The following is a 16,666-nucleotide window of genomic DNA, read 5'->3' as shown; positions in this document are numbered from 1 at the left end:
TTGAATTTACAAGTAGTTGCATCAGTATCTTTAATTTGTTAATTTGATAACAGATTGCCCTACAAAGCATGTGATTAATTAGTACTGCTTAAATCAAAATATAGTTGCTTATAAAAATTGTGATGATGACATGAATAACTCTGTAGAAATACATGACGACACGTCTTCTTCCATTTTCTGATAGTGAAATATTTGGTTTACATTAAGATAAATATATATTGCCTTATATGCATATATCTCAAGCTATTATAGCACTTCTACTGACGAATATTGTTTCGCGAATAATAAGTACATTGCAAGAGCACATAATATTCGTCTTAATTGCCTACTTGAAGTGTACATGTAGACCTGACTTTCTTGTTATTTTTATCAATTTTTAATACTGCTAAATATACAAATGTAATACGTTGTAGAATATTATTTGCCCGACGGATACATTCACTTACTTTTTTATATTACACATTTATATCAGAGCAGAAATCGTATATCATTCTATTTAATCTGTAGAGCGACTTCTTTTTAAGTTTTGATCTCAATTCAATTTACATTGGTAATGTTCATCACCAGAATTGGTTCCATTGAAAACGTTGATCCGAATGAGGAGTTTGTAATAGTGATAATCAACAACACTGACTTACATTACACTAAATCATAGCTACCACAAGGTGTTTCTATTTTATGGGTATAAAATGAGATGAGTTTTCGCCAGAATGCATTAATTTTCCCAAGTACTTCGGGATATATTTACAACTCTCAATTTATTTGTGGTTACATAAAGATTTTATCACCCAAACTTTTAATTTAAAAAAGTACAATTCTAATAATTCGTCTTTCATCTCTGTCACGAATGAAATAAAATTTACACAACATCCGTTTTGTAGTTGTCACTTGAAAGGAATTCGTGGCATTTTTGGAAGCATATATTAGAGAACTCCAATAATACATTAATAACCATAATGAGATAAGGGATAGAAACGATCAACATGTTACTTGGTTATAATGTGAGTAAACCGTTTCCAAGGATTATCTGTGTCCATTGATTAAGGCAGTATCTATCGTCAGCCAGGAAAGCATTTTTGTTTAAGCCTGTGCTTGAGTGCAGATCTTAATAGTTCCCGTTCTCTCCGGACACCGTTCAGTACCGATCTATTCTCTAGCAACCGTCTGAGTAGATATGGTAGAGTGTCTTCAATGCTTCCATAAGGTACTGATTTGTATACCAAGTACCCAGCTCGTCCTGTAAATAAACACAATATATCACATAGGACTATGACATAACTATTCGCCATACTGTTACATTCTTATCTAGAGTTGTAGGTTTCTTCATCCTTTTTAAAGGATAAACAATAAATATAATAACCCTTTCTAAGTATAAAACACCTAATATATGTAATGTTTTGTAGAAAACTGAGATGGAAATGGGGAATGTGTCAAAGAGACAACAACCCGACCATAGAACAGAAAACAGCAAAAGGTCACTAAGCAGCAAGAAATTTCCGCACCCGGAGGCGTCCTTCAGCTCGCCTCTTTTCAAATATATACTAGTTCAGTGATAATGAACGCCATATTAAACTCCAAATTATACACAAGAAACAAAAAGTAAAACTAATACAAGACTAACAAAGATCAGAGGCTCCTGACTTGGGACAGGCGCAAAAATGCGTCGGGGTTTAACATGTTATGAGATCTCAACCCTCCCCATATACATCTAGCCAATGTAGAAAAGTAAACGCATAACAATACGCACATTAAAATCCAAATGTAGTATTAATATTTATATCTTTTAAATGATTTAACATTTGTTGTTGGATTAGACAAATGATTACAACTACTTAATATCGTACTTGCTAGTATATAACAATATTTAAAAACTTGAATTACATTACATTGAATAAACCTCCACTCTATAAATATCAAGTGCCTTTTCTCAATACTCTCATGAATAATGTACATTGTACACACATACTAATAATCACATTTAAAGGAACACGTAAACTGTAAAATGCTGAACTCTTCGATAACGAAATTTCGTATTTCATGCTTAATACACGAACATACTAATTGGTAATTTAAATTTATCATTACAAGTATATAAAATGCATAATTTTATATATTTACTGAAAGTGTGATAAGAGTATTACAGCTGTAAACATTCTCGCTAAATACATTTATGTACGTTTAGAAATAATTAAAGTTTATGGGCAGGTAATAGATATTCCTATGAACAGTATTATTTCACCCTTTTTGATAGCAGGAACTTCATATAGTATCGTAATAAAGAGTTTGCAATGCAGAAAAATATGATGATATTCACTGCGATCGGGGAACAAACCGTAAAGTGTATATATTCATGAAGTAGCATCCACACGGTCGGTATGGTTGTCCTGCGAGAGAACGTTCTGTGCTGGTGATTCGGTCCTGACGGGTGCTGGTGATCAATGAAAAATGTAAACAAAGACGAAAATGATGATTTTTGATGTTTTTACTCATAAAAAATGGAAAAAAAACCAGTTGAGATTTTTCAATTTCGTTTCTTATGGGTTCATATGTAAACCAATAAAAAGTTGACCCTCTTAACTGTTTCAGTAAGCGTAACACAAAAATGCTCCTTTTCAGAAAATCTCGAACTGAAAAAATAAAACAAAAATGTTCATAGAGTCCGCTTTCTATACCGCAATCCACACGACAGAAATTTTTTGTGAAAAAACATTGCAATTTATTAAAATTTAGCATTTTCTCAATTTATTCATGTCCTGATACTGTGCTGGTGGGTCCTGATACGGTGCTGGTGATTTTGGATAAGAAGTTGGTCATATTTGAAACAAATGTAACAAAATCAATAAAATTGGGCAGATAATTGTTGTCAATAGGATCTATGACTCCTATTTTATCTCTTGTGCATCCATTTGGCTGTTTGATATGTGTTTTCAAATGATCTTAACTTGTATTACATAATTACTTAAAAGGGCAACATCTTTCGTCCAATATCAGATAACAATATATAGTATCTAAAATAAGTTAAAAATTCCACAATACTATATAATTCATTTGATGTGTCAATTTGTTAAAAAAAAAAGTCGAAAAGAAGAGAGTTTTTTTTAATGTCATGATTATCTGTCGCTTTCTAGATCTATGCTTAGCATTTATTTCAGATGACATGGACTCCTCGCCCTGGTGACCCTGCTGCCTTTCATAACTTTATCCGTATACATATATTAGTAGATAAACAAAAGGCTGCAACTGGTATTTTTGTATTTAAAATGATTCGTTGTAACGAGAATATTTGTGGTGAATGGAAACTGTGAGGGTCAAAATCTTAAATTGCTTATAAATGTTGCTGGACCCAGTTTCGTTATCTGATCTGAATTTTCTGAAATGTGCAAGGTAGATAGACATTTTGATTTTTTTTACTCGGTAATGAACTCTTGTGTTGATCCCATGCTAAACATAATAAAAATCTCTGTACAAAGGTCTGTGAATTTTCTACAAAAAAAGTGATTTTATTTTCACTAAATTCTCTTTTTCTACTAAATACAATAATGAACTATAAATAATAATGCTTTGCAAGAAGTTTCCCCTTGATATATGTACACAATCATATCTCTATTATTCATTGTCTGTGCTGTTTTGATACTATTGCAGTTTGCACATTTCGTAATTGACAGGCTCAGAATTCAAAACAAATTATTTTTTTCTCCAAAAACTGGAAACAAACTTTTTTTTCCAAAAAAAACCATAGCCCCCCCAGAAAATCAAATGGTTGCTGCCTAAGTACTCAATATGCATCTCTGAACCCACATCCCGGCTTGTTTTTTTAGGAGCCTGGGGTGTCTAAAATGGTCGATTACAGACGACCGAGTACGCATTTTACTTTCCAGGCGTGTTTATGTTGATTGTTAAAGTCCTGAAAACGGATAGGTGGAAACAAAAATGTTTGATATATCTGGCTTGAGATACAGTTTTTTAAAATATAAATTAATAAAATTGAGAATGGAAATTGGGAATGTGTCAAAGAGACAACAACAACAACAGCAGAAGGTCACCAACAGGTCTTCAATGTAGCGAGAAATTCCCGAACCCGGAGGCGTCCTTCAGCTGGCCCCTAAATAAATATATACTAGTTCAGTGATAAAGCTACATTTTAATATAATAATTCTAAGAATTCACAATATAAAAAAATGCAGACAAAAAAATTAATGAAGTGAAATAACTTAAAGTGTAGTAAGGAGTCATTACTACAGAGATGGTGTGTTTGACACACAAACCTTAAAAGCTTAGTGATATTACAAATATTAAAATAAAAGTGTATTTTAGTTGGGTATGTTTTCCGTTTACTCATTTTCAATTATAATCAAAGCACATTTGATTTTTATTCATGAAAAATATTTAAATATAGAAAAGTAGGACACATTGTTCACTTCCTCCCCCGTAATTCTTTATAAAAAATATCTATTTTGAAATGAAAAAGCTAAGAAATCTTAGTTTTGTTAGTGTTCCTTAGGTTATCTGGTCTTCATTCTCTGACATATTCTAGCCTACCCTTTCATAAAATAGTGATTTTTTTTGTGTTCTGTCGAACATTCAAACAAAAATACCTGATAACCGTTCAGACAAAACAAATATGTTGAAAACATCTTACAGCAAGTGATTCTTAAAAGCTATAAGATACATTTTCTTTTAAAATACAACTTTTAAATCTTACGGAAAAATATTTCAAGGTTTCACTGTAACCTCTCTATAACTTATAAGATTACAGTTAATTTAAAAAAATAAATAATAACAGTAAACAGATTCACAAAAATGTCAATTTCAAGAAAGCAGACAACAGCTAATAAGTCAATAACAGTACAGCGTCAATGATCTTGAATATATGCCACTTTTAACTAAAATATAAAGACACAGAACCAGAACCGTTTTTCTTATCACCAGCACAGTGTCAGGACAATTCCGTTTAACGAACTTGCACGACTTTCGCAATATAATATTGTTGTAACATACTTTGCATGGTATTTATGACGCATCAGAGAAAAATTAAGCAACAAAACGGTCGTTTTCTTGCCGTTCTGATACAATGTAAACAAACCCACCAGCACAGAATCAGGACCAAATCACCAGCACAGAACGTTCTCTCGCAGGACAACCATACCCACCGTGATCCAATAAAACATATATCACAAAATAAGCGATAATGCACTTTTCAACATTCTAGCAATCACTGAAATCTCTCAGAAAACTTTATTTCTGAATGTCTTCTCCTTTTTCTTCGTAGTGATCCGAAAAAAAATATTTAACTGCTTGTAAACATTTTTAACTTTATAACTATTAAATGTTACTTTAAGTGTTTTTTTGTTGTTGGGATATATATGTCCCCGGCCACGTCCACTCTATGTTTTTGTTAGATGTATTTCAATTTGTATCCATCTGATGAGGTAAACTGTTTTCAACTGATTTGTTTTAGTTCGTTCTTATGTTGTACTGTTACACCCCTGTCCCAGGTAAGGAAAGGGTTGTGATCCCGCTGTCTTTCTTTATGTATGTGACTGTCCCAAGTCAGGAGCCTGTAATTCATTGGTTGTCGTTTGTTGATGTGCTGCATATTAGTTTTCGTTCATTTTGTTGTATATACAGTAGGCTGTTAGTTTACCCGTTTGAATTGTTTTCCATTTGTCATTTTAGAGCCTTTTATACCTGACCATGCGGTATGAATTTGCTCATTGTTGAATGCCTTATGGTGACTCAATAGTTGTTAATTTCTGTGTCGTTTGGTCTGTTTTAAAGAGTTGCCTCATTGACAATCATACCACATCTTCTTTCTTATCATTATTATTAAATGTTACTGATCTTCATTCAGGTATACAAATGTTTGATTTTGAGTGTTCTAAATGAACGTGAGTATAGGAAAACAAATTCAAATTGTTTGAAGTTATATAAATTAAATTTTCGGATTTAGAATTAACTATAGAGTAAAACATGAATGAAATACCTAGAGCATAGGAAACTTGATCACCCATTCCATCAACCTGTCCAAATACAACTGATCCATCTTGTTTATCTATGTCAAATTCTTTCATCCTGAAATAATTATCAGTAAGTCCAGTTACAATCTTTTCTGATTCTTCATGGATATGAACTTTCTGAGCTTCTTATAATTTCTATCGATCTTTTGTTATGTAGTCAATAACAGAACATATGATAGACATATTCATATAAGGTAATGTAATTGAAGAACGAATAATAACCTTAATTCATGACACCATTGTTATTTCAATGGTGACTGTATCTAACAAAATATGAGAAATAGAGCCAAAGATGCAGTTATAGTGTTGTTTTCCAAACCCACCTGGTAATGAAGTATATTACATATTAACATCATGAAACGAATCAGACACCGCAAATAATAAAGCACTTTCCTTATTTAAATGTTTGTGCATTTTAACATTTTATCAAAATTCATCTCGATGGCGTTTGTTACGGCTAATTTTTACTTCAGCATTAAAATTATCTCACCATATTCATATGAAACCAGCCTTTTGTCTAATAATATAACTAAGTGATAGTTTTCAATTATATCTGATTACAAAACAACGTATAACTGAACATGACCGAGTATACTACACTGTGTATTGTATTTTTTAAAAGGAAGACAGTAACAAGATTGCATCACGACGACGACGAAAATACGAACAAGAGTAAAAGAATATTACATATAAAACTAAAGACGGAGCAACATGAACCCTAAAATAAACCGGGACTAACTCCGTTGTTCAAGATCAGTAAACAATTGCTACTCCACTCGTAGTACCCGAAATACGTATTTAAACTTTTAATTCCAAGTCAGATATTCAGACACGTGACGATGAAATTCGTGGAATTCTAAAAGCGAACAACCTACATGTACATTATTATAAAAAAAAATAGTAAAATCACAAAAATACTGAACTCCCAGGAAAATTCAAAAATGGAAAGTCTCTAATCATTTTGCAAAATCAAAGCTCTAACACATCAAACAAATGGATAACAACTGATGTATTATGTTACTTTTCTTATTCAAAACAAAAAAGGATAATTGTAATATACAATTTCTATTGATATTTCAAATCCCACTTTTTACATAAAAAAATGTATGAAATTTAGTGGGTTGTTTATAAAGGAAAAGAGGACGAGAACGTTGTTATAATCTCATCAATATATCAGGATCATAGATTATGAAGTTAGTTGAAAAATTGTAGAAATAATTACCTATCTGCTGCATGGAGTACAGTACTCTCATTATGTGAGGCAACTACTGTTTTAAATTTGGTTTTGTTCCTCTTTGTCTCGTCAAATAGAATTTCTAGAGACTTGTGGTAAGTATCCGAAGTGTCTTCATAGCAGTTATTTATTGGACAGGGATATTCGTGCTTTTTTGAGAGCATTCTTTCTTTGTCCATATAAGCTCCTCTCACAAGTTTTGCAGAAAAAGCAACACCATGCGATTTAATATATTCTATATCTCGTTTCAATAGTTCTTCCGTTCCCTTAAAAGTAAAAAGAATGAATTGAGAATATAATACTAAAGTTTAGTCCGTCCTTATGTTGTACTGTTATATCACTGTAACAGATTTGACAGAGGGTTGTGTGTATCAAAAACTATAATTGCGAACCAAATGAAACTTTTCCACAGGTTCTTTGCTAATTAGTCGATCTGTTTAACTTTTGGCAGTTCTATCATCTAGTTGAATACATTTAATAGCTTTAGTTTTCATTCACTTCAAGACCTTTAAATTTCTTTGTTTAGCAAAGATTGCCATGAAAATGAAAAATGACTTTTGATGAAAAACAAATGATCTTTCTAACCACTAAAATCGGAATAGGCAAAATGGTACACTATAGATGTAAGGAAAGAGTTGAATACTACTAGAAGAGATTTATAAATAGGATTAAATAGTTGGCAAAATTAAATTGATACACACAATTAATCAAAACCACCACAGGTGTTCATTATTGCAAAGCCTAAACATGCATAATGCAACCGGTAGACAACATACCTTAAGATAGTTCTGATATGTATAAGCGACTAGTGGTTTGTCATGATTATAATTCAACATCATTGCCAATGTAATCAGATTTAATGCTGGATTCATATATGTATACTCAGCATCTACCATCAACCATATGTCCTTCTCTTTGCCTTTCTTCGAGACAAAGATTTGAAAAGTAAAACAATCATTCTACATTCAATATAATACAATTTACAACAAAGGAGAAGATAAAAATTATTATTTAACCCCTGCATTTCAAACATATACAATTATGCAGTATTTAATTTTGTTGTTGATTTCAGTGTGATATAAAATGAAATATATTATACAAATAGGATGATTAGGGTGTTTTGTTAGATGTCATATGCATGTTGAAAATATCTACCTAAAATATCATCATCAAGATACTGTAAACCAACTTTTTTTCGCGGATATTTTGTTTCGCGTTTAACCACTTCGCGGCTATTAAATTTCGCGATTTTCTGATTTCCTTGATGAAGTTAAATAAGGAAAGAACCAAGTTGTTCATATTCGCGATGATTTATATTCGCGTTATTTTTCTACTCGCGAAAGTCGCGAAAATGAATCGCTCGCGAAAATAAGTTGGTTCACAGTAGTTAAAGGTGAAATTAGTAATGAGCGAAGATGTAACCCATAACTATATTAACATCTTTGATTAAAACCATTTTGGTTAGGCCTCTTGCTTGCAACCACAAAATGACAATTCTATGTCAACAGTTTTGCTAATATCTAAATGTTAACCAGTCAGGATTTTTTTTCAGTTTTTCATAAAATACAAGTCACAGAATATCGAATCAAAAATTAAATACAAAAATACGTTTAAAGCCAAATTGCAAGTACTCAGCCATCATTAGAATTATTAATACTTATCCAGGAAAATGCTACATGAATTTAAAAAATATTATGTAATAAATTTATTACACTTTCCACTTTCTCAAGCAAAGGTCTAGAAAGGGGTTTAATTATATCTTTTCCGTTTTATATGAAATGAAATGTAACATGCTATTGTATAGACACGAAATAGTTATTAGATCGGTGATCATACCAACTTATTTTTATAGTCTTTTCGATAATCAAACAATGAATAACTTCAATTCAGTGAATAATACAACAAAACATGAAAAATTATTATATAAATAAATTCAAAAAAAAATCCATTTGTCTTTTAAAGTCACCAAAAACATACTCAAAATCATTACTCATTGAGATCGGAAGAAAAACAACAGCGTTCGTCATGCCATGTAAAACTAAAAGTTTTGATAAAGGCAGGTGATACAAAAAACAATTTCAAAATAATAAGTGATACTACCTATACCTTTATATGATTTATATAAACTTTTATTCAGCATATCCATATTTTTGTTTTTGCAGCTGTAAGTAAAAAAAGGTTAGTCCTGTTACTTAATAACCTACATTGCAATGAAAGATTGCCCATCTAGATGAGTTTGAGGTTAAGATTACTGAAGATACAATCAGTTATGATTCATATAATGTCATTTTCTTCGAGTTTGGTGCAAATTGGCGACTTCGAACGAGCATTTATGACTAACATGATTATTTAAACTTCAGAATAAAAATTCACCAACCTCCCATGACATTTATGTAACGTACCCTATATACACTCGTATGCCGTTAACATAACTCAACTCAACATGTGAATGTTCTCTTTATATAAGGACTTCACTGGAAAGGGTGTGCCTTTTTTGGAAGCAATTCGTCTCACTCCCTTTTTGAAATTTTGTGATATCCTCAGTAATTGTTTGTTTCCTTTAGTTTTCTTTTCCAAATCAATTAATGTTTTCTATGATGTGCTTTCTGTACTGTTGTTTGTCTATTTGTTTGTTTTTTAGCCATGGAGTTCTCAGTTTATTTTCAACTTTTGAGTTTGAATGTATCTTTAATATCTTTCGCCTCTCTTTAAAGATATTTGCATATCGGGAAACTACACACTACATAAGTATATATATTCCCTCCTGCTCAGGTACACCCGACATGAATAATGTTCTTAAAATAAATTGGCAATGATTGGATGTTTAGCTGAACTGCAAAAACCACAAAAGGACGGTGCTACATGGAAAGGTGTGAGATAGACTTACATGGTATACATGCATGCAAAATAGATGATTGGTTATGATATTATGAGCAGATGCACCAACCTGTTATGTCATCATCATGCAAATTAAATAATGCATAATTATTAACGAAGATAAATACCTGAAAGACCATTTTGAGCCTATTCAAACCGGCTTCCAGCTGCATGTTCTCTGTACTTGTTAAATTAGGAATATATGGCTACAAACATATACATATATACATAATATCAACGGATGGAACAAACATTGGTGACAACTGCTTATATAAAAAGTAAATATAAAATGGAATCACGCAGAACGATACACAAGATTTGTGAATCAACACAAAGTAATTTGTGTACAAACAAATAATCATAAACAAGACATATACATTAAACAAGGGTGCTACGTTCGACTGAAGTGTTAAAAATAAAATTTAACGATTTGAAACTTATTGCACTAACTGTAAAATAGTAACAGTATCTTTAATTGTAAATATATGATTGTCTTCCGGACTATGTCAACTGAATTGGACATTTAAAAAATTCAAGAAATACAACACATTATAATATTATACAAAAAATATATGGCAAACCCTAGCAAGGTCAAACACATATTTAGTTTCGAAAACAATAGAAAAAGGTCAATAACTTACAATTTAACTGATAGCCTCAGAAAATATATTTAAAAACTCGTGGGGCAAATCTAATTTGAAAACTTGAAAATTAAAAAGTTGTCCTTCATCTTTAGAATTACTGAATGCAATAATAAGTAAGCATCTATTTTTAGTATTTTATTTTATTTTCTCTTTTTTGAGACTTGAATAAATATTTACATTTAACCATTTTTCTAAAGGAATGAATAAAAAAAAAACATTTCCAACCAGAATTACTGAACATATCTAACTTATACTTTTTTGGAATGCTCAGTAATGTTTGATAAATGTACGCTGATTTTTTACCAACCATTTTATGGAAAAATAATATCGATTGAATCGTAAACAAAAGATATTTTACCATTTTATCTGTTCGGAAAAATGTTGCAATGTCTTCAATGACTGTTTTGCTTGCTTCGCTAGGATTTGGACAGCTGGTTGATAATTTTGTCTGCAAGGAAAATGAATTTCATTAGAGAGTGCTTTAATTTTCTACATTAAAAAATCCATTGCAAATTACATTACCAGGACAGTCTGAAAATGCATATTTCATATTATAAGCAACTATGATTATCATTAAAAAGCGAATTACAGACAAAAATGTTCGGCCTTCATTAACCATAACCATTGAAAGAGGGACGAAAGATATCAGAGAGACAGTCAAACTCATAAATCGAAATTAAACTGACAACGTCATGGCTAAAAATGAAAAGGACAACCAGACAAACAATAGTACACATGACACAGCATAGAAAACTGAAGAATACACAACACAAACCCCATAACGACAAAAAAATGTACCAACTAGTATCTCAATTGTTTGTAAAACAATTGAAAGGTCTTTCCTGTAAAAGTGATGTTTTCGTTATGTACTTTGTACGACCTTTCGTTTGATATACGACAAGCATACCTTTTCAAACTTTTCGCTTTTAACACTTAATGACCTCATCCGCCTACAGTTTTGAGATCGGAAGTATGATATATGTAATACAGAGTAGATGAGCTTTCATTTGATATGCGACAACGCCATTTTCTAGAAAGTTTGATTTTTGCACTTAATAACCCTATCCAACTAATTTTTTGAGGTCGGGAATTTGATATTTTAAATGTACACATCATGACCTTTCATTTGATATACAACAACCCTATCTTTAAAGAAAATTTATATTTTGCACTCAATGACCCCATCCAACCCATTTTTGGGAGACGTCAATTTGAAATTTGAAATGTACGCTTTATGTTCTTTCATTTGATATGCGACAACCTTACCATCTGAGAAATTTGAATGTTTGCACTAAATGAACCCACCCTGCCCACTGGGATGAAAAGGGGGTTCAAAATTTTCATTTTTAGGTAGAGTTTATTTAGACCTTCAATTTGATATATCAGATGACCCCATTTGACAAAGTACAAATAATGATGCAATATCAACTATATAAATAGAAGTTATGAAACTTACAAAGTCAATGCAAAACTTGAAAATTTCAAAATGATTTTTTGGTGTATTTTTCCATGGAATGTTTTTGGTATTTGGTCAAACATATAACTATGTCAACCTCTTCAATTTCTTAAACATTTTAAGTGGTAAGCTCTTGTTGATTCAGAAATACATGCCTCCGCTCGCAAAACTTTAAACTGCAGTATCTCTATAACGACAATAGATATCTCAAATCTGTTAAATGATAAATGATCTACAGTTGAAGGACAACATTATAGAAAAAGAATTGGGACAATTTCAAAGTTCACCAAGGTCACAATTAATCATCAAATATATGATGCAATACCAAACTTGAGAACCGGAAGTCATAGAGACATGGGACTATCACCATTCAACTCAGGACCACTTGACCTTTCAGAGATCACAATGTCAAGGTCATAGTATAATGTGAAGGTCAAGGTGAAATTGCATCATGACGTAACATTGACCTCAAATTGAAGGTCTTGAATTACTGATCATCTTTGCAGTATATAGTAGGTTGATATCTGTTACCTTAAAAAAGATATACACAAAATACTAGATTTTTAAGAATCATCCCGTTGTAACTTTTGAACAGACAGTCGGACATTTTTCGGTTTATAATATAAAATGTAGAGCTCGTCGAGAGGAACATTTTATACGCTGTATGTATGCAGCAAAGTCTTATCGTTTTCCTAATATGTAAGCTTGAAATTGCAGCGTAATTTTTTTTTGCACTCAGTGACCTTTGACCTTGGGTGCATATTCAAGGTCACATGAATTACAGATTATTGGTGAAGGTCCCAAGTCTCTACGACTTCCGGTTCTGAAAATAAAAAAATTCTAAAATTGTTCACAATTTTTCAAGGGGAATAACTCCTTATAAGGGTTAATAACAAAATGATTGTATATGTTCAATAACATTGCCATCTGTTCTTGTACATGTTACCGTTTACAAATCGATTCTGTCTTGAATACTTTTTGAGAAAAATGTAAAAGAAAGAAATTGCTTCAAGGGGACATAACTCTCATAAGGGATGATGAAATCCTTAGCAGCCTCATATGGTAACACATCATGATAAGATCTAGCTATTGTCCAAATAAGGTCATGATATCTTTTAAAACATTTAAGGGGGGCCATGTTGAAAAAAATCAATAAAAGGGAGATAACTTCTAAAGGGGATGATGAAATCCTACAAAAGTTCATCTTGTAAAAGTTCATGATGAGGTCTATCGATGGTCCATATTTGGTCTTGATAACTTCAACAGAAAGGGGAGGAGGCCTTGTCAAACAAATGTTGGAAGAAAAAAAAGAAAAAGAAAAAAAAACATTAGAAAAACAATAAGGTCTTTCCTCACGTAGGGGAAAGACCTTAATTATGATTTATCTGTAAATTAAACACAACTCAATAGGTATATAGATGGGTGTATACATTGTACATTTCGTAAAATGATGAACTGTATTTTAATCGTGTTATTCATTGACGCGGAATAAAAGTATAAAACATTCATAATGTATTATTAGAAAAGTATCAGATTCATTGATGAGAGAAACCTATCTCTGAGTGGTGTAATATAAGTTATCACATTAAAGTACACTCACGCAGATGTCACCAGGTATTAAAGCTGTAAGTTTCACTTGCATCATGGGAATTTTGTCATTCAGGTTAGAAACAATGTCGAGACATTCCATAGTTTTAATCATGTTCTGATCAAATTGAAGTTCCATTTGTCTAAGAAAATACGAAGAAAAAAGTAAAATCACAAAAATACAGAACTCCGAGGTAAATTCAAACGGAAATTTCCTAATCAAATGGCAAAATCAAATGAAAAAATAGATCAAACGAATGGACAACAACGAATGAGTGCATGTTATTTAAACAATTACATACATTTTAATAATTTTAAAATACTATAGCATATTTCACACTATCGAGAACATAGCATAATAGTTTACCGAAAAAAATTAAAACCTGTGTATGTCTTTTAAGAGAACTTTGTTACTGTGGTACATGTCTATTAATTCAATTACTTGTACGTATTACTTTTGTCTGCAAATTTCATAGACAGAGTATATTAAATGTGTACTTTTTGACATTTGAATTTATTTAAGTTAAATCAGTTATAACAATGTGATTTATTTTAAGTATTCAGGTTTGTTTTATAAACATTTTTTAAATTAAACAATCAATTTTTATTCATATAAGGTTAATACATTTATTTGACGTACTCTATATCATATTTCTCTCCGACGTCATCCTCCATTGGTACTGCCAAGAGTGGGCCAATTCCTCCCATTCGTAATATCTTCACTTTGACCATTAGCTCTTCCAAACTATTTCCTCCAATAAACTGACCATATACGGTTTTATTTTGTAGCGCAGTATAAAGTCTATTTCCAAGTAATCGCTTAGACAATTTCATCAACTGTCAGTATAATGAAACCAAAATAATATATAGGAATTGTACCAACTATTGTTTAGTTTTAAGGAATACCGGGTTTAATTTTATGACAAGCTTAACCCTTCTTATTAATCTTTCTAAAAGATACTTGATACAAAACATTTCTGCAAAAACGATAGGTAGACACAACAAGTTGTCAGGTTCTATATTCCTGTGCTATTCGTATACGCACTAAAGGAGATATTTACGTCAATCAGACAATAACCAAAGTGAAATAAATATACATTGTATGTCAATCTGTATTATTCAACTAAAGATGGGTTGCTACACCATGTGGCAGGTTCAAAATAAACGCAATAGTAGTTTACCATTGTTCCAAAGTCATAAATCAATTTGTAGAAACAATTCAGGGTTACAAACCAAAACCGTTGGAAACACATCAACTACAAGAGGAAACAACTGAACAACAGAAACACTGAAGGACAACAAAAACAAACACAAAAGCAACACAACAAACGAATTATTTGAAAGCAACTGTCGTGTCTCGACTTGGTACAGGACATGTTAGGGGAAAATATAGTGGGTTGATTCATGCCCATAAGAGACAAAATGTCAACTGCTAAATCTGGTTCTATCAAAGCTCTACCAACAATTCCAACATTCTTCAAATGACAGAGAAAGTTAAGATATAACATCGTCTGCCCAGAAGTCAACATTTCGGTGTTGATATGAATATCATTAATGTGGTCATTTTTATAAACTTTGAATTTTTCGAAAAACTAAGGATTTTCTTATTCCAGGCATATATTTCATTAGCCGTATTTGGCACAACTTTTTAGGAATTTTGGATAATCTCTTCAAATTTACTTGTTTGGATTTATAAATATTTCGATATGAGTGTCACTGATGAGACTTATGTAGACGAAACGCGCGTCTGGCGTGCTAAATTATCATCCTGGTACCTTTGATTACTCTACAAACCAATACGGCTGTTCTTGAAAACTGCAAGAACATTTTGTAGGATATTTTGTTTAGGACTAAGCACTTGCACAATGGAATAAAAAAAGATACATAGAAAATATTCAATAAAAATGAATCCTGAAAAAACCCCAATCATGCTGTATTTGTATGACGTCAAAATGTTATCATCTCCAAAATACAACCACTGATATAAGAGAGTTAGATTCAATGGGATATAAAGGAAATTGGATATACCTGGACCGAAGCAAAAAGGATAGCCCAAAATAGAGTACGATGAAAAGCGACTGTAGCAGTCCTATGTTCCACAAGGAGCGAAAAGGATTAAGTCAAGTAAGTCAAGATATAAAGTACGCGCTTGTGTATTGATACATTGTTGTTTTCAATTGATTTGTTTGTTAGCCGTTATCCCATTATTATATTGTTTTTGCTTTCAATGTAATGGTTTTTGGTGGCATATATGTTTTTGTTAGTCAACCTGGTCACTTAGAAAGTTTTCTTTGTACCTGTGTTTTGTCTCGTTTATGTCATCCATAATAATGATAGAATAACGGTTATATTAACTGTTGCTGTCCGTTCACACTTTTATGCTTCAGACAACATTATAATGCAAACATCTTACCTGTTCACCATTATTTACTAATCCATCAAAAGAACAAAGTTTCAAAACGAACAATGCTCGCAAAATTTCTGGTGTTTCTTTGAATTCGAACACTGTTTTGTAGTCATCAAACTGAATTTCAGACCTTGCAACTTCTGTTGAACCTGTTTTTGGAATTTTGCCTACCACTGTATGCTGAAAGCGCTGTTGGAAAGTCGGATGCATATTGCCTTTCAGCAACCATTGCAACGCTGCACTTAAATGCGGTTTCATCGATGTTGATGAATTAGTTATCCCTTATGACAGTGTAATCAGTGAAAGTCCTCGCATGCTGACCAGAAGAATTGTTACAGTCGGAAGTTGATAAACCAAATTGACAGGTACATGTAAGTAAACAAGAATCTACTAGGTATACAGGTAGCTGTCATTCAATACCAGAGAATCATCTTCAGGGTCAAT

At 31.8% G+C, this 16,666-nt stretch overlaps 1 protein-coding gene across 1 annotated transcript; it reads right to left on the bottom strand.

The window, feature by feature from the left end:
- Nucleotides 1–1,058: 1,058 nt before the first annotated feature.
- LOC134711866 (hydroxyproline dehydrogenase-like) lies at nucleotides 1,059–16,493 on the bottom strand. Its single transcript, XM_063572815.1, has 9 exons — nucleotides 16,229–16,493; nucleotides 14,456–14,652; nucleotides 13,829–13,958; nucleotides 11,131–11,220; nucleotides 10,257–10,334; nucleotides 8,028–8,174; nucleotides 7,240–7,517; nucleotides 5,984–6,072; nucleotides 1,059–1,237 (listed from the first exon to the last, which is right to left on the bottom strand). Exons 1-9 carry the CDS (start codon nucleotides 16,478–16,480, stop codon nucleotides 1,059–1,061), a joined length of 1,440 nt encoding a protein of 479 aa, XP_063428885.1. The 5' UTR covers nucleotides 16,481–16,493.
- Nucleotides 16,494–16,666: the final 173 nt, after the last annotated feature.

This window comes from Mytilus trossulus, chromosome 3, assembly GCF_036588685.1.
Source record: "Mytilus trossulus isolate FHL-02 chromosome 3, PNRI_Mtr1.1.1.hap1, whole genome shotgun sequence".
NCBI classification, from domain to species: domain Eukaryota; kingdom Metazoa; phylum Mollusca; class Bivalvia; order Mytilida; family Mytilidae; genus Mytilus; species Mytilus trossulus.
The sequence above is the reverse complement of the archived record's forward strand: the minus strand, read 5'-3'. Positions and strand labels throughout refer to the sequence as shown.

Bases quoted from the DNA above. Each gene is read 5' to 3' on its own strand.
- LOC134711866 (XM_063572815.1), bottom strand. From the start codon at position 16,480: ATGAAACCGCATTTAAGTGCAGCGTTGCAATGGTTGCTGAAAGGCAAT. The intron at 11,221-13,828 runs GTGAGTGTACTT...TTTTCCTTGCAG, and splicing joins TAATACCTGGTGACATCTGC to ACAAAATTATCAACCAGCTG. The intron at 10,335-11,130 runs GTAAAATATCTT...ATATGTTTGTAG, and splicing joins TTTTCCGAACAGATAAAATG to CCATATATTCCTAATTTAAC.